Source organism: Equus przewalskii, chromosome 19 (genome assembly GCF_037783145.1).
Source record: "Equus przewalskii isolate Varuska chromosome 19, EquPr2, whole genome shotgun sequence".
In the NCBI taxonomy this organism is placed as follows: Eukaryota; Metazoa; Chordata; class Mammalia; order Perissodactyla; family Equidae; genus Equus; species Equus przewalskii.
The window spans coordinates 7,941,818-7,963,647 of record NC_091849.1 but is presented as its reverse complement, the minus strand read 5'-3'; the positions used below and the strand labels follow the sequence as shown (position 1 = coordinate 7,963,647).

The 21,830-nt window shown below is 41.6% G+C and overlaps 1 protein-coding gene across 3 annotated transcripts in view; it reads right to left on the bottom strand.

Moving 5' to 3' along the window:
• The window catches only part of DSP (desmoplakin), a 40,510-nt gene that overhangs the window by 4,563 nt on the left and 14,117 nt on the right, over nucleotides 1–21,830 (bottom strand). For 2 of the 3 annotated variants that reach the window (XM_008517554.2, XM_008517555.2), the window contains exons 3-23: nucleotides 21,372–21,520; nucleotides 20,460–20,634; nucleotides 17,227–17,355; nucleotides 16,258–16,308; nucleotides 15,171–15,332; nucleotides 14,528–14,632; nucleotides 13,553–13,648; nucleotides 13,095–13,220; nucleotides 12,403–12,555; nucleotides 10,908–11,062; nucleotides 9,967–10,093; nucleotides 8,995–9,196; nucleotides 8,522–8,748; nucleotides 7,675–7,841; nucleotides 7,099–7,237; nucleotides 6,372–6,565; nucleotides 5,149–5,311; nucleotides 4,582–4,665; nucleotides 4,041–4,148; nucleotides 3,383–3,481; nucleotides 328–2,622 (exon numbers count right to left, since the gene is read on the bottom strand). In XM_008517554.2, coding sequence (XP_008515776.2) covers nucleotides 328–2,622; nucleotides 3,383–3,481; nucleotides 4,041–4,148; nucleotides 4,582–4,665; nucleotides 5,149–5,311; nucleotides 6,372–6,565; nucleotides 7,099–7,237; nucleotides 7,675–7,841; nucleotides 8,522–8,748; nucleotides 8,995–9,196; nucleotides 9,967–10,093; nucleotides 10,908–11,062; nucleotides 12,403–12,555; nucleotides 13,095–13,220; nucleotides 13,553–13,648; nucleotides 14,528–14,632; nucleotides 15,171–15,332; nucleotides 16,258–16,308; nucleotides 17,227–17,355; nucleotides 20,460–20,634; nucleotides 21,372–21,520 — 5,106 coding nt within the window. The remainder of the gene's footprint in view (nucleotides 1–327; nucleotides 2,623–3,382; nucleotides 3,482–4,040; nucleotides 4,149–4,581; nucleotides 4,666–5,148; nucleotides 5,312–6,371; nucleotides 6,566–7,098; nucleotides 7,238–7,674; nucleotides 7,842–8,521; nucleotides 8,749–8,994; nucleotides 9,197–9,966; nucleotides 10,094–10,907; nucleotides 11,063–12,402; nucleotides 12,556–13,094; nucleotides 13,221–13,552; nucleotides 13,649–14,527; nucleotides 14,633–15,170; nucleotides 15,333–16,257; nucleotides 16,309–17,226; nucleotides 17,356–20,459; nucleotides 20,635–21,371; nucleotides 21,521–21,830) is intronic. The other variant, XM_008517556.2, reaches the window with a different exon arrangement.

The window sequence follows — 21,830 nt, the reverse complement described above, 5'->3', positions numbered from 1 at the left end:
CAGCTCACTAAGTAAGAGCTATCTCACAGAAAACAGAGGGGAACATTCAGAGGAAGTGATCTCAGATGTCATACCCAGGCTACAGTTCTCAAAGCAGGTCACACACAGGTTGACGTTTGATGCAGCAATAGAACAGAAGGGCAGACAGCACTGAAATTATGTGACAGCAGTCATCTGGATTATGACAGACGGTAGTACAGCAATAAAAAGAAAAGTGAGACTTTCTGTTAGCATCCATCCCAGTAGCAAGAGCACAGTTCAGGTTAGATGACAACGGAGAGAATTATTTGAGAGACAGTGAAGCTGTGATCAAATATTTGTGAATACCTCTAAAGCCTGCTTTTGGAATTTCTCAATTTCCTGTCTCAAATTTTCCCTCTCTCTCTGTAAATCATTAATCAGCCCCTGCAGCTCCAGGGTCCGGTTGTTGCTGATCTGCAGTTGGCTCCTTAGTTCCGAAATAGTTGCCATTTTATCGTTATCCGCCTCGCTTCGGCCCCTTCGGAGGTCATCGTACTCCAGCCTCAGGTTCCGGAGCTCTTCCTCCAACATCAAGTGCTCCTTGGTCAGGCTCTCTGTGAGAGACTGCAGCCTCTCGATTTCTATTTTGCTTTCATTTAAGCTTCGGCTTTTATCTTCTATCGCCTTCTGGAAATGCTCATTCCTCAAGTGAGCCTGTTTGACATTTTCTTGTTCCTGCAGCAGCTGCCGCCTCAGGGCCTCGACCTCCAAGGAGAGCCTCCTCAGCTCCTCCTGGGTCCTCTGCTTCTCCCTCAGGTGGCCATCCAACACGTCCCTCTGCTGCCGGAGGTCGTCCTCGCTCTTTTTCTTAACAATGGACGCCTGCTCCAGCTGCTGGGTCAGGCTGGTGATTTTTATTGCTTGCTCCTTCAAAGACCTCCTCAAGCCTTCTAGCTCCTCCTCCAGCTTCTTCCTCTTGGAGGAGTCTTCTGAGGCCGTCTTCTTCAGCCGATTCAGCTCCTCATCTGCTTTCTGCTTCTGCAACTGCAACTCTTTCAGAGAACTCTGGAATCTGGTGATATCCTGGTCCTTCACAGTCCTCTCCTGGGAAATCCTTTCATAGTCGACTCTCAGGCGCATTAGTTCTTGCTCCTGAACCTTCAATTTACTTATCGTCTCTGTTGCACTATTATTTGCCTTCTGCAAATCATACTGGGCCCTTTGTAATTTAGCATTTTCATCTTCCAGGCATTTCCGTTCTTTGGTTTCTGTTTCTATCAGTTGTTTTAACCTTTCTATCTCCTTGTTTTTATCCTGGATCGTCTTGGCAGCATCATCAAGAGACTGCTTATATCTCGTGCTCTCTTCTGTTCGCATCTGTGTAACCTGTCTCAGCTCAATCTCCAGCTGCTGTTTTCTCTGAGACATCTCCGAGCCAGTGGCCTTTTGCTTTTGGATGTTTTCTTCGACCCTCCTGAGATTCTCTGTAGTCTGGGCTAAAGTGTTCTTCAGCCTCTTTATTTCTTCAGATAGGCTCCTGTTTTCTCTGGTGAGGTTGTCTATCTGGGCTCGGTAGCCACTGGTGTCCTCTTCCTTCTGCATCGTGAGCTGGTGGATGGTTGTCTTGGTGATGTTGATCTCCGTCTCGAACTGGTTTTTTAAGCTAATGATTTCCTCATCGTAATTGTTTCTTACCTTAGCCAGTTCATTTTCATATTCCCAGCGGCGCTTGGCCTCCTCCTGAAACTCAGCTTTGAGTCTTTCAATCTCCTTATTTTTGTCCTGAATGGTCTTTGCAGCCTCCTCCAGGGACTGCTTGTGTCTTGCATTGTCCTCGGAGCGCAGCTGGATGACTTGCTTAAGCTCTATCTCCAGATGCTGCTTCTTTTGCATCATCTCAGAGCCACTGGCTTTTTGCTGCAAGGCATCTTCTTCAGCCCGCCTTCGCTGCTCAGTGGTCTGCAATATGCTGTCATTTAGCCTGACGATTTCATCCTTCAGATCTCGATTTTCCCTTGAGAGTCTATCAAGCTGGTTTCTAAGATTTTTGGAATCATCCTCTTTTTGCAGGGATATCTCCTTGATGGTGGTCTTCGTAATGTTAATCTCTGTTTCATACTTGTTCCTTAAATTACTCATCTCCTCATTATAGTGGTTTCTTACCTTTGCCAGCTCACTCTCATATTCTCTCTTCCGGGCGCCCTCCTCCTGCAGAAGAACCCTCAACCTTTCTATCTCGTACTCCTTCTCCTTGATGGCTTTCTCAGACTCTATCTTTTGCCAACCAAGGCTCTCCTTCTCACTTTGCCTTGCTTTCTGCAATTGGTCATAGTCATTCTTCTGTTGGTCAAATCTGTCTTCCACAGTCTTTCTTCTTCTCTTTTCATCTTCGATCTCATAAGTCAGTCGGGTGATCTTCTCATTGAGCTCTTTTATTTGGCCATAGCACTTGTCTAGGTTCTGCTTAGCTGACTTTCCATCCAGCTCAGCTTGTCTCTTCAGCTCCTCCAGGCTCACAAGCTTTGCTTTGAACTGGGAACACTCCGCCTGGTATTTCTGCAGGTTCTGATCCAGGAATTTGTTCTTATTGCAGTTTTCAGAGTTGGCATCTCGGGCCAGTCTGAGCTCCTCTTCCAAAACCTCGATCTTGGTATTTTTCAGCTGTGGAAGTGAAACCAGAAATTACGTTAAAAGAAAAACATCTCATATCACAAGAAAGAAAGTGTACTTTTTCCCTCCCAGACCAATGTGCATTCTCCCTTCTCAACATACCTACACATGCACACACCCCACACACACAGGCACACACATAAAGAGTGATACAAGGCAAAAACTACCAGACAAAAATTCAAGAATTCTGCATTCTCGTCATAATTCTTCCATCAACTGCTTGTATGATCTTAGCAAATGATATCACCCTAAAGTGTCAGCTCCCTCATCTGTAAAAATGAAGTAATTTCTTCCAAGGTCAAAAGCTTATGATTTCATAAAGTGTTTCCTTTATTTTAAGGTATAACGTAAGTTTCCATGTAAACTCAATTCAAGTTATTAGAAATGAAGAGTAAATTAAACAATCATTCAACATGAAAAATTCAAATCCAGCTAGTCCAGAATGTTCTAATCCTTAATGTAACACAAAGAAAGAAGGCAAATTCCTGGACCAAACATTGAATGAAATTACTGGTTTGGGGCAAGGTTAAAACAACTATAATTTTGCAAATATTACCTAAGTCCACCTAGAGCAGTATACTGGAGCATGGGACTAACCCTGGACTTATGAACAAACTATACTATGTCAACTGTCTACAGGAAATACAGTTTTACCAGTGAGTATGTCTAAATCTATGTTATATGAGGTGGTAATAATAACATTCTATTCTGTTTTTTTTGATGCTGCAAGGAAATAAAGTAAGTAAATTACCTTCAGATCTTCCAAACTCTTCAGCATCTCACTTAAGAATCTGTAATAGTCTCCAGACCTTGTAAGTAGCTCTATGTACCGAGCATGTATGTCTGCAGCCTTGGAGAAAAGGTGTGAAAGAAAAATAAAAGATATTGCACTCAAAAAATAGTCCTTTGCAAGGTGACCAATTTTGTTTTCTAAAACAATGAAATAGTGAATTTATAATTTAAAGAGTGACTTCCCTTTTTTCGTGTACACTTATTCCAAAATCTAGACATACAACCAAACAAACGGCTAAACACCTTGTGTTCCATGCTCATCACTACAGGGTGCTTCCGCTAAACCATCTGACAGGTGATGCTCTCAACATCTTTGGGAACAAGTTGTCTTTTAGAAATCAACTAGATATTTTCTACTTTTTAAAAGTCTCCCTCACTAAACCCAGAATTTAAGCCCAGTTTCTGCAAAGATTCCAATACATACACCACAGATCCCAACTTCCACTGATCATTTCCTAAAATGCATCGTATATTGATGACTCACACTAGAGGGAGCAGAACCTGCTAGTAAACCTTTTTGAGTGGATATCCTACAACAAGGGATAAATTCAGGGACAGAGGGAAGCCAGGAAGGGGAAGGGGGGCAGGCTCTAGGAGGTATGCAATGACACCCATACCTCTTGCAGAATCACCCCAGAAGGAGACTGAACCATGGTTCTCTTGATAGGTATGTTCAGTAGAGTTTCCAGTCCTGAGGTGTATGACGCCAGCTGGAGTTCATAATCCTGCAGAATAATAAAATTTAAGAAAAACATAATTAACGGACTTAAAAGGAGTCATTGATAGCTACCATTCCACAATTTTAAATCATCAAGCTGTATTTCTAATGACCAACACCAAAGGCAATCATGTGCTGCTAGTGTTCAAGCAGCTAATACATTATTAAACTAAGCAGTACATCTCGATACGCTCAGCAGAGACTTCTGCACATACCCCCAGTCTAAAGAATGAAGACCAGCCCATTCCCACAGGTGCTGTCAATGTGTAATGAATTCAAGTTCACAGATAACAAACTTTTATGGTTTGTTTAGGAGAGAACATATAAAAGCCATAATCACTAACCTCAAGAAGCTTATAATCTTTAAAGTGAATCAGAAAATAATGCAATCAATATTATTCCTGATGAAACATCAACATTTTTTGTGAAACTCAACATACCTTGATGGCATTTGCACAAAGTTCGGCAATCTTTTGTACTTCTTCTGATTTGTCTCGTTTGCCACATATTTCATTGTGCAAGTTCTATACAAAAAATAAAAATACTTACAAACGTTAACATGCATAAATATTTTTAAGTAAATGTTATTTCACTCTTCAACCACTGTTATTTGTTTTTTTCCCCTCAGTTTATTACTACACGTACTGACCTCATACTCTGACCATTTAACCTTAGGAGATGGGCATGTTTTCTGTTCAGAAAAGAGAAGGAAGATCTTCAAGTTCTGATTATCTAAGAGGTCATCCTCGAGTCGGCACTCTTTTCTGGTCCTATGACCTCAATTTACGAAGATACTTCACTACAATATTACATTATTTCTATGTTCATAATTGCATTTCTTTGCAAATATCTCAATAATTATTCCTATGGGCATTGTTTAAACAGTCACAAAATGAACAAATAATATTAAATATTTATCATTTCAAAACTAGGTACTGCTATGAAAACCAAAGGAAAACATGGCTTATATCCAGTGGAATCTAATGGAATGGCAAGTTGGCTTATACCTTCTGCTCATTCAAAAATCGCATGACCGTGTTGGAATCTCCAAACTTCATAGATTCTAAGGAATCCTGGCGGCGTTTGGCATCATAGAGCCACTTGCAGAAAGCCTGATAGTTATCACGATAATTCCTCAGTTGCTTGATTTGTTTCTCCAGGTCCCATAATCTGGGGAAAACAGACATAATAAACATAATAAAGCACTGCTATTGTTCCTCAAAGTGTTTAATACAGACTGACCATCTGACCCAGCAATTCCACCTAGTGCACGCTCAAGAGAACTAAAAATATACACCCACACAAAAAGTTACATGTGAATGTTTCTAGCAGTATTTTTCATGATAGCCAAAAATTGGAATAACCCAAATATCCATCAATTGACGAACGAACAAACAAAATGCGATATAGCCATACAATGGAATATTATTCAGTCATAAAAAGAAATGAAGTCCTGAAACATGCTACAACATGGACGAACCTTGAAAACATTATGTTAAGTGAAAAAAAACAGTCACAAAGGATCACATATTATATGATTCCATTTATATGAAATGTCCAGTGTGGGCAAATCTACAGAGACAGAAAGTAGACTGACGGTTGCTTAGGGTCTGGAGGGTTAGGAGGTAATGGGGAGTGAGGCAGCGGGTATGCAGTTTCTATTCTTTAGGGTGATGAAAATGTTCTAAACTTAGACTGTGGTGATGACTACATAATTCTGAATATACTACAAACCACCGAACTATTAACTTTCAATGGGTGAATTGTACGGCACATGAATTATCTATCAATAAAGGTGTTTTTAAAAAGCACTTCTAATAAAATGAACTACAAGCAAGATTCGGGAAATTTCTTTAAACCCTCATTTGCATTAAGACACTTTTTTTATATAAGATCTGCTTTTCATAAACTTTTGGAGAACACTCACTCAAAGTACCTACTCCTTCCAACAGTCATAACAAGAGTTTATGGGTCACAAAAGAGCTTGATCAATGGCTTCTGCTGTTTCCCCAAGACCCTGGATGGCACCTGGCACAGGTTAGTTCAAGCTTGGCTATACGGCTGGACTATTTCTATTTCCAACAAAGCTGCCTACAGGAAGTCCACGAATAGAGCCCCTATTACACTTAACGTACACACAAAACAAAATCACTCTTTTTATAGTGATTACTTTAAACGACATTATCTTGGGAACAACCAAATGGGAACAAAGTAAAAGAGGTTGGCATACCTGTAGTCTATCTGTTTATCTATTCTCTGCCAGCGATCTGTCAACTGTGTGACTTTCTCACTGAACTTGCCCAGATCCAGGTCATAAAGTGGATACTGCTGTGAAGTCTGGGAGTGGATCTGCTGGGCTTTCTGCAGCTCTGTCTTCATGGTGGCCAAGAGTGACTTCTTCAAGTTCAAGTCATTTTTAATTTTCTGTCACAAGGAAAAAGAAAGTACAAATTAATCTCGTCACCCACTTTAATGCTATACAGCAAGTCACCAAATAAAAAAAAGTTTACAAAACTCTTCAGAATATTTATAGTTTTAAGTGATAAACATCAATTCACAAAATATATTTACTGATTGCATTTCCTAAAAAGGATACAATGTATAAAATACTTTGAGAAATGCTAAATATCACACTCCGTTCCATTCTTGAATACTTGTAATATATATTAGCATATTACAGGTCTGAGAAGTCCTATAGTAAAGAAGCCTGTGTAACTATGTTTAACTCAGCATTCTCCATACTGATCTCAGCACAGATGACTTTCTCACATAGTTCCGCGACACGCTCTGGAAACAGTGTGCTAGAGCTAGAGATAAAGACTGACAGCAAGCATGTGTGGCCAACGAAATCCAGTAATCATCAAAACTCATGAAAACTTAGTGAGGCTTCACAATTGGGGACCATGTCCTATATTACTTCCCAAAAACTGGGCCACTGTGACAACCCTTCACATTACCTTCAGTCCACACCGGTACGCTTCCACTTTATCCAGATCCAGGCAAACAGTTTCCTCTTCGGTGAGTCTGGCTTCATAAACCTTTAACATGTCTTCTGTTTGAAGGATTGCCTGGAGTAGTGCTCTCACTGCACACAAGCTGTCAGGAGCAAAAAAGGCAAAGAAAATTGCCGGGCACATAATTAGACTGTGCACATTTGGCTCTTGCCACTAGTAATGAAAGAGAACAATATTAAAGCAGATAAAAATTTATTTTGCCTATTTTATAAGCTGTGGGAGCAATAATTTTTTTTCTCTCTCTACCATGATTCAGACAGCCATTTTGCATTAACCGAAGAATTTTAAGTTCTGGCCCTTAACATACATTAGATTTCAGAATAGTGGAATTAACACCCTAGGCTCGAGGACCCTCTCTCGAAAGCTCAGAAGAATGTAAGTAAACCTGTAGTGAAAAGGGAAGCTGGAAGGCAAAGACTCCAGTAAGCCAAGAATATAAAGCAAATGAAGTCTGACAAAACGAAGCTCAAGAAAAGCAAAATATCTTGAGGTTAAAATATCTGAGTTAGCGGCATTTACCTATTTAAGTAGCCATCTGTAACACCATTGATATTTTCCAGTTTCTGAAACAGTCCAAATACTTCGTTCTGTAAATAGCAATATTTTTCCGAACCTCTGAAGTTAGCTAGCATATCTTTAAGCTGGTTGAGAACTTCAGCAATTGCTTGAGAATCATTCTGCACACTCTGTCAAAAAGAGAAAGAAAGAAAGCTCTTTTGATTTAGCTGTGTGATTCTTATGACCATTTTTGTCCTTAAAAAGTCCACTAAATGTAAAGGGGTCAAGAAAGAAGCTGGACCTTCCGGTTCCTTCTTCAGGGAGGTTGATTAGCACTATGGAAACGTGGCCCTCTTACTCAGAACGTTCATCTGGGACCCTTCGGTCCAGGGCCCAGGCTGGGCTGAGCAGAGATCACTGAGCTGGGAGCTGAACCACGTGAGCTGTAGCCCCAGCTCTGGCGATGGCTCTGAGCTCTTCCCCCACCAACCAAATCTCTCCATGCCGACTTCCTGTCTATAAATAAAGGTAATTCCACCTGTCTAGCCCGCATCAGAGGTCATTTGAGGCAAGCAGCCAAGTTAATATTTGTGAAAACTTTTCAGATAAAGTACTAAATTACACAAAAGAAAAAACACATAGCCTGATTCAGCGACCCACAAGCTAACAGCAAAGGTGGAATGCCCAGCCTGGTAACCATTTACACATTTGGAAGCATTGGAAAGAAAAAAGAAATCCTGCCAGAAGCCTGCTTTCTTGCAAATTAATGTTTCTTGCCTATAAATATTCAAACCAGGAGGTTTTTTAATTAGCATGCGGACAAATATACACATACCTGGAATCGGGCAAAATATGAATGGATACCTACCTTTAGTTCATTTATTTTCACCGTGATATGGTGAGAAGATCCTTGGTCTGCCAGAAGGATGTTTTTCAGAGTCATTCTGGCTTCACAGTGCTCCATCTGCTTGCGAATCTTCTGGAGCTCTATCAGCATCCATGTTTCCTGCTTGTCATTTTCTCTGTTGGTTTCAATCACTTTAGTATGGTTGACGTCTTGGCAGGGACCAACATGAGTGATTTCAGTTTTGGTTACTGTAAAAACATGTCAGGACCACAAAAATCAGAGAATTCCTAGCCAGAAGAGGACTACGCTTCAGAAAACATCCATACTGCATAAAATTGTGGATATTTTGATTTGATTCTGAAAATTTAGTGTATAAATGACTTTTGACAACTTATCTTTCAAAGAAGTGACTCTAAAACAAGTTTTATGCAAACTATTTTCCTTTAAAAACCACATGGATGGTTGATACAAAGAGAAAGATGCTCCAAACCAACCTGTCTGGTGCTGGGGGTAGCCAGGGAGCTGTATGACCAGCGTCTGGTAGTGCTTCTGGGCATCCGTGAACTGAGACTGGATCTTCCGCTTGTCATCATCTCCAAACATCTCTGAGCCTTGGCTGTTCCTGATGAACTCTTGGTAATGCAACTCAAGGTCAGATATTGTCTTCATGTAATCTTCCTGCCGCATCGTTTTCAGCTGAAAGTAAACAAGGCAGGAGTGTTCATGACTGCCCCCAGAGTGTGACCAAGAGGAGTTTGCTGGAAAATGCCCTGTGCTAGATGGGGCTTGAGGCAACACTCGTCATAGGTCCATTAAGATATCAAAGGTCTTTGAGGGTTTAGACATTGCTCCTAAGAACCATAGCAATGGGTTGTCAATTTTCTTTCCCACAGAACTTTATTCCTCAAAGGAAATATTATTCAGAAGCCCCAAATGTAAAGCAGATCACAGCAAAGCTGTTCTGACTGAAGAGAGAAAGGGGGAAATAGAGGGGATCCAAAAACTTATCCATTCCAGGCCCCTCTCCTCGCTGCCATCCCTGGGATTCTTCAGACCACAATCCGAAACCACTGATCTAGAGGAACTGATGCTTTGGGTGTTCTTCTAAGAATTCTATACCACCTTTCACTTCTGTGATATCCAGTCAATAATTTATGACCTAACTTCCCGCTGCATCTAAGGAGAATGAGATCCAGAATATCACAGGACCAATGCCTTTTCCACTGGTACTTCTGGCTCATCTGGCATTTTTAATTAGTATTTCCGTTTGTCTCACAACCAGCCCCACGAGAATTCCTCCCATTCTATATTGGACAAACCAGAACCTCTAACACAGGCTCAGCCCACTCTCTTGATGAGCTACAAAAGCATTAGCCGCACACCAGAAGGTTTGCCTGGTAGAAAGGCACACTGCGGGGAGCAGCTGGCGCCTCCTCCAGGCAGCCTGTGTGGACCTAAGGACGTACCTTGGCGATAGTCATGGCCCTGATTTTCTCGATGTCAATCATGCAGTAGTGCCAGGACACCAGGCTCTTCATGTTGATGTAGAGTTGGTTCCACAGGGCCAAGATGGCTTCATAGTACTGTTCGATCCTAGGAGGGGTGGGGGGATAACACTCTAGAGCCCAGCTTTTCATCCCGAACAGGGAACCTGGGCTTGCTTGTGTAAGCTGCACAGAAAACTAAAACAAGAACTAACCAAGTAACGGGTGTATGTGTAATTTTCAAAACACTCAACATTTCAATGGATTGGGACTAATTTGGGAATTTGAACTTATCCCCAAAAGTACATTCTCAATGATCTACATTAGTATAGATAAAGGTTTTTGCTGTTGTGCTGTTTGTCAGCAAACTTTTTAACTAACAGAGGTCCAACACTGTGCAGGACAGCAGATAGAAACTGGTCATGAAACACAGAAGGCTGCTGGAACCCAGAAACGAGCCCATGGGGCTCATTATGCACTCTCCCTATTCTGTGTGTGGTTGAAGATTTCCACGATAAAAGGTTTAAAAGAATCTGCCACGGACAATCCGTAAAACGAACGCTCCACCTAGTGATGAGCAAATACTGATATCAAGGGCATTTTATACTTGTGGCTACAAGTAAAATTACTGATTATCTAAGAAGGAAAGAAGAACTTTGAAACAATGCCTTTAAAGTGCATGACAAGAATTATTTACTCTGGCCCTCCTAAACAGTCAGACATTCTTTTTTACACTTCAATAATAAGTATGGTATCTTCAACATAAAATTGCAAGACAACACAAGTGGATGGTCATCAGGTTCCTTTTGGGGGGGAGGGGATCATAGTAAGGAACAGCGTGTCTAAGTTTCTTGTATAAGCATTTGCCCTGTTTCTCTCTGCTCATGTTCATGTCGTGGTTATTAAGAACTTCACCAACTTACTTGCAAGACAGGTCCACGGCCAGAGGATTCGGAGGAGGAATAATCAGACCAACAGAAGGAACGAGCATGTCCACGCCTCCTGGGCCCGTCACATACCACTTGCTGCGCTCATTGTTGTCCTTCAGGATGCACTCGTCCCCTTTGTGCACGATTTTCTGTAAGGTAGGCAGCCCCGTGTTTTGGTTTTATTCATAAGTACACATTTGCATCTTTTTTCTCAAAGAGAGAAACAGAGATGACAACATGCAAACTGCTTGAGCTTTCTCTTTTACTATAGTCATGCGTTGCTGAAGGACAAGGACGATGTTCTGAGAAATGCATCGCTGGCGATTTCGTAGTTGTGCGAACATCATGGAGTCTACTTACACAAACCTAGATGGTATAGCCTACTACACACCTAGGCTAATCTTATGGGACCACCGTCGTATATGCAGTCTGTTGTTGACTGAAACGTCGTTATGTGGCACACGACTGTATTTTTTTCCTCAAATGAAGCTGATCTTTACACAACGCAACAATACCGATGCTTTAAATAATACACGTGAGCCTAAAAGGTATGTATAAAGTGAAGTAACTTTCCAAAGACAGCCTGGGGAACCCACCAACAAAGTGAGAAATGCTTTTGTAAAGCAAAAACGAATTCCGTGGTTTTTCTATTTTTGTGAGTTCATGTTTTATATATTAGATTTTAGAATGTTGGAGTCACTTGTCTCATTCATTTGCTCTTACAATTTAAAAATAAAACAAAAAAATTCTGGTATCAGGTCCTGTAAAAATAACTTTGCAAATTACCTAGCATCTAAATAGCTTCTTAAAATGAGTACTTAAAATATGACAACCATCTTAACTATAAAATATAACAAGCTGGATACTTACGTATTTCAATCTCCACTTCAACTTACTTCTTACTTCTCTCCACACAAGTTCTTAAAACAGTTCCACATGGTAGAAGAAACTCCATTGTTTTGTGACATTTATCTAACCAACTAATGACATTTTATATTTCTTAAATCCTCCATATTTGTATAAGAAAACAGAGCTGTGGGAATTATATAATTACTGAAAACAAGTCATCATCTATAGAAATGCTTGTATTTACCTGCAGAATTGATATGCTCAATTCCCGCATAAAATCTGCAATGACACTCACTTTCTAGGCAGCAAAACGGTCTCACGTCTCATTTCTTTTACGTCAGAAATTTAAGATGAGTGATCACAGATAATGTTTTGCATATTAGAAGAAAAGAAGTATTAAGCCTTAAAATGGAATTAGAATAGTTTAAAAAATACCTAGTGTCCTAATTATTGACCACTATCCTACGATTCAGAATAGAGCTGCGGGATTTCTTCTGCTGCTTGCTGCTTTGTATACAAAAGAAAGACATTTACTCTGGCGCTTACTGAAAGCTAGGTTAAATTTTGCTCTCAATTGACAATAATCTCTGTGTAGACAAAGGGAAAACTTTTGCATCGTTCTGAATAACTGAGTCCACACCTGGTCTTGTTTGTAGTCACAGAGAGCCCTGAGAATGATGGGCTTATTGCTTCTGTAGTCCGGGTTACGCGGTTTCAGCTGCACAATCTTCTTGGACTTGTTTACCAAGTTCTGTACCTGACGCTTGTATTCAAGGATTTTCTCCCGTTCTTTCTGTAATTGCAAACAGCATCATGCTTTAACATAGATACCTTGTGAATTTTAGATAAGATCTTCAAATGACATTACAAATTAGACATCGCTATAGTTGTATTAGCTGTAAAAGGTCACAAATTCCTATCTGCAGGGACTATGGGAACCTTTTCTAATAAGCCACTCATAATGAAGCCACTTCATAATAAAGCTACAGGACCATGAATTAAGTGGGCAGGAAAGAGTATCATTGTGTGAAAGGACTATGTTGATAAAATTTGAAGTGTTTTTCCAAGGGAATTTTTATGTTAAGTAATCAGTTTTCTCCCCGTTTTTGTTTTGGCAATAGTAATTACTAAAGCAAAAGTAATTTTCAACAGTAGTTGGGCATGTAAAGAAATTCATTTCAAGAAAAGCCACTGAAAGAGGAAGAAAACGCTTGCTCAAGCTCCGGGCCTGTGTGTCCTGTACAATAATAGAGATGGGCAGGGGAACCCCATTGGCCGGTGCATGTTATCACCCCTGGGTGAGGGTGCTGAGTGCGGGGTCTGAGATGATACCTCCAGCTCCTTGATCTGGTCCAGCAGGCGCTGCAGAGGCATGTTCTTATCACAAGGGTACTTCTTCCTGATGGCGTCTTGAAGGCCCTTCAGGTAGGCTTCCGTCGACTGAGCCTCTTCAAAAAACTAGGAAGGATGAGAGTGACCCCACATCAGTGAGAAGCAACTCAATAAGCGGTGCCATCTAGTATTTCTATCTCCAGGATTATCATCCCTGAGAGTCTATTTGACAGGCAGCTAAAGGAAAAGATTCGAGCAGCAAGTATATTAACTTATGTGACAGCAAGAGACTATCTGAGTAGTAACTAAGTTACCAATCTATGCTCCTCTAAACAAAAAACCAACAAATAGTATTTATGCCATATTTTGAAGATTGTTTTTCGTGCTTTGTAAAATACATTCCAAAGATAAGGTATTAAGACCTAAAAGACAATTAAATTATTACTAAGTATAAAAACCTGAAAGTAGGCAGCATTTTCTTTGAGATGAACATCAATGCACTTGGTGATCTGAAGAATCCAGCTCCACTGTGTCTGGAGAGTATCCATATACGCCTGAAACAGGAAAACATGAGCTGGCGCACCACCTCCAGCCACAGAGAGGCATCCGTTCTTCACACACATGTGAGCGGAATGAAAGCTATGACACATTTTCTATCGAATTGCAAAGCAAGCAAACTTTTTTCTAAAAATTGAAAACAGACTTTCCCAACAGGAACTCTTGGCATAGTAGAAATTAAATTTTAAAACCAGTTTTAACAAGTAGATACCATTAGGAGTATTAGTCAAAATATTCACCCAAATGGCACAGATCCTGACCAATCAGAACAGACACCGGGGACAGCACAGAAGCAGGGTCAGCACCTGCAGCCTTTCAAACTATACCTGTTCCTGCACATCTGCTAGACCGTGGGGCGGTCCCAGGCACCCATGCAGAGGGCTTGAGAAGCTTAAGGCAGTGACTCTTACTTACTGATACGGAAATACTTCAACTTTTTAAAATCACTATAGCCATACCAGTGCTACCAGCTAATGGCAGCTTTGAGCACAACCCACAGATGGCAGTCTAGGGCAGAGGTCAGCAACTACAGCCCAAGGGCCATATCTGGCCCACTACCTGCATTTATAAATAAAGTTTTATTGGAAGAGAGCCACACTCATTCATTCACCTATTGCTATCGTTGCTTTCACACTATGATGACGGAGTTAAGTAATTTCAACAGAGAAAAAATGGCCTGAAAATCTAAACTATTCATTATTTGGTCCTTTCCAGAAAAAGCTTGCCAACTCCTGGTCTAGGGTGTTGATCCCAAAATATAAAATAAACTTGTCATGGCTTTATGATGGATAAGAATCATTCATTTGTATAGAATGAATACATGAAAAGTTTCCTTTTTTTCCATAAAAAAACAAAATAAATCTCATGAAGCCTACCTCAATTTTGTCTGAAGCTGGATGCTGATTGAGGACAAGTTGGTCGCTTTCTTGTTTAAGCTTATTGAGCTCTTTTTCCTTAACTTCCAGTTGACTCATGCGTATCTGTGAATGCAAGAAAAACAAATCCTTCAGAACAAGTCATCATTAGCCTTCTATCACCTCCACCGTTTTTAAAGGAAGTTAAATACAAAACTGCATTTTGGAAATAAACAATGCCAAAGAATTGTGTTATGGTTTCCTCAATAATCAGAGCATTTTTAAACCCAGAAAGGACATCTGAGATCATCCAGTATATGGCTGAGGCCAGACTGGTGACATGTCTTGTCCACTCACATGGGTAAAGCGACAGGGCTACAACAAACACTGAGATTTTCTAACTCTAGGTTTTAATCTGCCATACTACTGTGCTACACATACTCTGGACTGTCTGAATGAACTAATTCTTACCCTAGCTACTGTCTTTCCAGGATGTTAACATGTCACCCCTCTTAAACCCCCATTTCATAAAGGAACGGTTTTTCAAGACCATTTTCACCGAGGCTGAATTATAAGCAGCTGATTAAATTATTACAAGGCCATTCATCCCCACTCCCAGGTGCCCTCCAAGGAAGCATCCACGGCTGCTCGGGGGCGGGCTTACGGAGAAGGCCTCCTGTTTCTGAGCGATGTTGGTGTTCCTGTCGCTCCAGTCATACAGCAGCTCCTCCTCCTCGCAGTCGTTGATCCACATGATCTCTCGGGACGTGGCCTGGATGATGTTCTGCAGCTGTCGCAGGTGATCCATCCTCTCAAAGGACGCTTTCTGCACAGCGAGTTCAAAATCGGCATTAGGATAATATGCAGATCGATGGTGCTCTCTGCAGATTTCATAGATAAACCCGTGTGATCCTTTTTACCAAAAAAATCACAAGAATCAGTGAAATGCTAACCTCTTGCATTCACTGACCGCCTGGTTTGTGAAAGGGACCCATCCAAACTTGCCACGAACAGGTGAGCAATTTTAGATTCAAGGAAACAGCCTGTTCCAGAAGGGTTTTGATTCCGATATTGATGTTTGGGTTCAATCATTAGTTTTAGACTATCAAGGGAAAAATGGATCCTTAAAAAAGATAAATCAAGCTTTTCCAGCTCTCTCCCACACCCCAAAAATTCAAGGTGCCATCAGTTAAATCCCAATTTTCCAAGCAGGAAAACTTTTGTGCCACTACTAGCACGTGATTTAAAAAGCACCACTGCCAACAGGGAAATAGTGAAAAAGTGAAGACGGGGAGACACAAATAGGCAGAAGAATGGAAATATCTCTTCTTATGAGTCAAGTAACCGATTCAGAGTTTGTCATAAAAGGCTGATAGTGTGCTAAACATCTGTCTAAGGAAAACAAGTCTTATTTTTGCTTCTACTTCATAAAAAGGCTGCAATTCACCAGTGGAAAAGCTTTACTGCTTAAACTGCAAGTATTTAACAAGTGCTATTCATGTGACACTTAACTTGCAAATAGAACAGCACTAGGTACTGTCTTCAGAAAAAAAATCTTTTAGAATTCACTTCTAAAGGAAATGCAGGAGTAGAAGCAAAATGAGCATCGGCAAGTCCCCACATATCCTTCCAGGTGCTTCCAGGGTTCATCAGCTGTAACAGCTGGAGGTGCCTTACCCCCCAGCCCATGCCCCGTATCTATGGGACGGAATGGAACTGAACACCGGGGCTTCAGGAAGCAGTCAGCTTACCAGCAGGTTTTCATACTCCTCCTCCAACTGGTAGATGGCTGATTTCTCACGCTGGAAGAGGACATCAGCAGGTGATTATTTCCTTCCCCTCATGGGTTTGTACAGAAACAGCAGCCCTTCTAAACCTCCTTTTTGTCAGACACTGACTTCAGATCCCTCAGTAGAAAGAAACATTTCCTCTAGAAACTCTTCTGCCCGCGGGGACCTTTTCCCAGCTGGTTTAAAGCCAAACGCTCCCTGAGCTGGCGGTGCCACCTCCACAAAGTAAAGGGCGGATCACTGTCACTTACAGACTCACCGTTATAAATCTAAAGGTTTAAAAATACAATTTAGGACTCCCCAGATTTTAGAGAAGAAATGGAGAAATTTGGTTAGATACTCAGGTGGACAAAAGGCAAAAAGAAAGGTGGAAGAAGTGAGGATGAGTATCTGTGGTCTAAGGAACAAGTTGATTTAAAAGTATAGAGATCTGGGGGAGAGCAAGCTCTTAAAATCAGATGAAAATAGTTTATGCTCTAATTCTTGACCCAGCGTCAAGAGAGTCCTTTCAGCAAAGAAATGTCAGGATGAGACATGACTTCCTTTATGAGAAATACATTTTAATTACCACATAGGAAAGGATTCACCAAGGACACAAAACTATAGGACTGTCGCACTTTCTCTATTTGAAGAGATGCTCTGCTTTCTGCAGAAATGAACTACCACCCACAAAAAGAGTCACTTACAAACTGCACACAAATGTGTGTATATGCCCTTAGCCTTCTGTTGAACTCCTCCTGAGTGTTAACACAATCTCTAATAGGTCTATCAGGTTCCACTTCCCCATTTATGCAATGGGATTTTTAAAAATTTCCAGTCTGTTGGGGAAGAAATCAAACTAATGTTTCAGACCAAACTCCCTGGATCGAGTAGTTACACAATATTTCAGTATGCTTTTTGAAGACTCCAAAATGAAACACTTCAAAGTACCAGGTCGGCTTTGATTTTGTCCAGCTGCCAGCGATAGTCTCCAATGGCATTGTGGATGCTCCTGTGGCTGTTGATATGCTGTTCCACTGAGGCCAGGTCCACGCCCCAGGCCACCATGTCCATCTCCGCCTGTGGAGGGAAAAGAGAGTTTCCTCCAGTTCCGGTCGTTTGCATCTGACTCATCTCACCACAGCATCAGGGTCAGAGAACCGAGGGACACACACAGCTTCTATTTAGATAAAGCTGAAGACGTAAATAGTCAATATTTCTGAAACCAAAAAAATTCTGTAAAGGCTTGAGATTCCCAAACAGCTAGCTAATGGGGGCTGCCAAGTACTTCCCTCAACTTGTCTGACCCAGCTCAAGATGGCCTGAGATGATTCAGAAACCAGATCCTTGAAACCTGGATCATGAAGGTGATCTGAAGAAAAATAAAAATCTCCCTGTGTACATCTAAGTGGCTTGTGCATATGGACGGTATGTGTGCATTCCTGCATATGACACAATGTTACAAAATGTGGATAGACGTTTCTATATTCAGTTACTTTAAAATGTGCATCAAAAATAGTTCATTAAGCTCCATCAAGTACTACTTCCCAAGCTAAACAGCTGACCTAAAAGTATTTCTCATTGCTGATTTCTTTAAATTGTTTTGATTAACGTAATTGTTGACACTTTAAATCTGGCATTTTCCATCACCTTTCAGGAGGCAACACTCCCTAGAGCCCACTTCAAACAGAAGTTACGAATATACTCAATGCCTTAATTTCAATTAAGGTTGGCAATATTATGATTGTGGGTTTATGTGAGCTTTTTAAAAATTAAGTGTGACTAACTTCCTAATTTGAGTCTTCACTACTCCAAATGTAAGACTGCCACATAATAAGAATCAAACATTATTTCACCAGTTTCATACCGTGGCAAGTCTGTTATCTCGTCTTTCAAAAGAAAGCATGAGCTCATGTAAATTTCCAAATCACCTGTGTCATCTCTTGGACATGCCAAAGGCAAACATTCCAGTCTGTATTGCAGCAAGAACATAACAGGCATTGTTCTATGCCACGTCCATGTTCTAACATACTTGGCAAGCCTTCAGTAAGGGGAGCCATTTCAGAGTCAGACAACCGAAAGTTACCCGGGACTTTGACCCTCCCCTCCCGCAGCTCATCTCAGCTTTTAAACAGAAACAGGTGAGCACACTGGAAGTTAATGAGATGACCAGGCTCAGCTCACGCCCCTCATTACCAGCCAGGTGGATGGTATCTGACTCGTCCATCAGCAGAAACACAGATCAGGGAAACCAAACAAAAGCCTGGCACAGGCGATGTGTGACTGCCTCCTGATTGTACTGCTGGGGACATTGCTCCCTTATCAGCGGGCCCTGCAGCTCAGTCTCCCGGGAGCGAGAGAAGAATGCAGGCTATGCTTGAGGGAAGAAGGGATAAGAGAGACTCCCAGAGCAAACCAGCGGTAAGTGATAAAACTGCTTTTAGTTTGTTTGAAACCATGGGGCTACCTGATCTGAACAGCACTGCTCATCGACTGCATCTACTAGAAAATGCTCCCAACCCAATGACAGAACATGGAGTCCATGTGACAATGCCATTTTCCCAAATTTAAAAATGTTGAGCCTTTGCTACAAAGGATTCTTACAAAGCTACACCCAATATGAATACAGAAAATGATGAATCACGAGCTGCCATTTTATGTAACTGTCATCCTGACTAAGAAGAAATTAGGGGATTTGATGTTTCATAAGTAATTTGGTTCAAGGGTTGTTTCACCTAACATCACTGATCGTAGGATGGCCTTCAAGCCCCAGCAGCTCTGCCAAGCCTTCCTTTGCTGGCTCCATTCCAGAGGGCCGGAGCACCAACCCCTCCCCGACTCCTCTCTGGGCAGGATTTTATTACAGCTCAAACATAGCAATTGACCTCGCACTGCTCTGGATAGAAATTTGACATTTGGGTGTATGTATCTTGTTTTCTTCAATAATACTCATTTTCAGGGCTATGGAAGAAATTTTTGAACCCTCATTTTCTGGCATAGTACCAATACATATAAAACGCTCAAGAAATGTGTGCGCCAAGATTAGAAGGGAATTTGAAAACATGCAAATAGGTTTCTATTTAGATTTCTGGGATTATAACTGACTTTTCTCCTCTATAAGCCCCACCTTCTGTAACAGCATTACAAAGTCTTTACAACATGTGGGAGAAAAGGTTAACTAAGTGATGGAACCAATGCTTAGTCCCATAAGCCCTCGACACTTAGAAAAGAACACATACAAAAACTTTTGAGTGGTTGAGACACTTCAGAACCACTGCTAAACTGATCCAACAACAAGTAGTAAAACCAACATTCCTTACAGCCACAACCACATGGGCACAACAAAGGACCTCTGCGCAACTCACCGTCCTAACACGGCCACCCTCCCAAGAGCAGGAGGGGTCATTAGGATCGGGTTTTCATTATAAAATTCCTATCTACATGATTACGGCACATTTCTACTGCCACCTGTTCATTATGGCGCATAATTACTACATAAAACAAAACAATAATTAGCGCTGAAAACTGCTTTGTGAAACTGCAGTTGGAGGAGAGGCTCAGCACTGCTTTGTTCCCATTATTTCAGTGGACTCCCACACCACTGACGGAGCGGCTGCACAATGCGACGACTGACGCTTCCCAAATAGGAGGGGAGCAACCAAGGAGCACAAACTAGAATATCCGGTTTTACTGTTTCCAGCTCTTCCAATTTGTCAGCGTTTTAAAAGAACCTCCACAACCTTCTTTTTTCTAAGTACCTATCAGTAACACAGATGAGGTCAGTTACCACTCAGGGGGAACAATGAAGTTTTTTAGCACAGAAACTCCCACAACAGATTTTCCAGTTGTGAATGGTAAGAGCTGTAATTCAGAATCTAATTAAATCATACCTGTTAAATATTACCTGTGTAATGAAGTAAGATTATAAAGGAGTGAGGCTGATTCTCTAAGCCACAAGAGGGGGGAAAAAAAATAAAACCTGGTTTCATTTATTTCAAAATAGAAGCCTTCATTTTTCACTTGTATATGAGGAAAATTCCAAAAACAGCAAGTTGTTGCTGCCAGCTGAGGCTCAGGCCACTCTTTGTGGCCAGACCACTGGGGCTGACCCTGCACCTCTGCACAGCTGGCTCCATAGGCTCGGGGCACTGGGGCCCAGCCCTCACCCCTCGGCCGCTACTTACCCTCTGCTGCCTCATCCACCCCAGACACTCGCTGGTGAGGCGCTTGGTGAACTCGTCCCACCCGGAGCCACTCTGACAGGTGTACCCTCCACCACCCTTGGAGCTGGCCCTCCGGACTCGAGGGACACTGATGGCTTTATAAAGGGCTCGCATTTGCTCCTGGAGCTGAAGCAATCTGAAAGGAAAGGAAAACAATAACACCATTGCAGGAAAACAGCCTACGAAAATACATCTGGGCCAATTTCCCCTTTTCTGAGTCTCCTTTCTATCAGTAAAGAGGTCATAAATGTTTACAAAAACAAAGACTTTTTTTCTTTACCACATGACTTGAATCTTGATCACATACAAAAACTCAAATCTGATGATGCTCAAAGCCTGGGTCACCACAGAAAGGGTCACTGGCTTTGCTTAGCCTCGTAGCACCTTTTGCTTTCTCATGATCTTCACCCCTGGGAACTTTCCTAGTATCCTGGGCCCAAGGCACCACGAGAGCAAAATCAGACTATACATCTCGGCTTTAAACTGCATGGCCAACTCTACGGGTCTCCTTTGTATATTCACTAAACTGAGCTCGACTAAGTGAAATGCTGGCCAAAGGCCTTTGCTGCCCGCTAAATGGAGGTCCAGTTAACATGCCATAACAAACTCAACTCCTCAAAATAAGGACCCGCTTTTGGGCAGGTGCACTTAATTCTTTTCACGGCAGCTTTGTGATTCCACAAAAGATGAAGGGAGTGGTCTTAGTCCATTTGTATTAGAGATACGCAGAGCTGCAAAATAGCAAGTGAGCGAGCCCTTCCTCGGGAATAGCTGTGCCCGCTTCCAGGGAAGGCCTGGGTCACGGGATTTGGTGTAACGAGTGTATTAGACTCCTCACCAGGCCTGCCTGCATTCCCGTGCTGTGGGCAATACCTTTTCTGATAAGCATCACAAGGCTGGCCCATCTGCCGCATCTCTCGGATCAAGCTATCCGTGATTTCCATCTGCTCGTTAGCCTGGGCAAAACACTCATCCAGCTCTCTGCTCCGAGCCAGCTGTATTCCATCTCCATATTTCAGCTCCTGAAAGAAAGAATTCATATGAAGGACACGCACAACAGTGGAAGGAAAAGCGTCCTACGTGTTAACCGAAGCAAAAGCTTCCGTTGTCAACTTAAATAGTTTCCATCTTGCAAATAACTGCAAAAAAATTCTAACTGAAAACTATCTTATTAATTTGAGACAGACGTAAATATAGGGAGATTCATGAACCAATGTTTGTGGACTGTATTTTAAATTTTCACTAGGCTTTTAAAAGCACATTTACAGAATGCTGATCTTTCCCTTGTTTCAATATGTTACATGCCCATCTTTCAACTTCACACAGAACTCT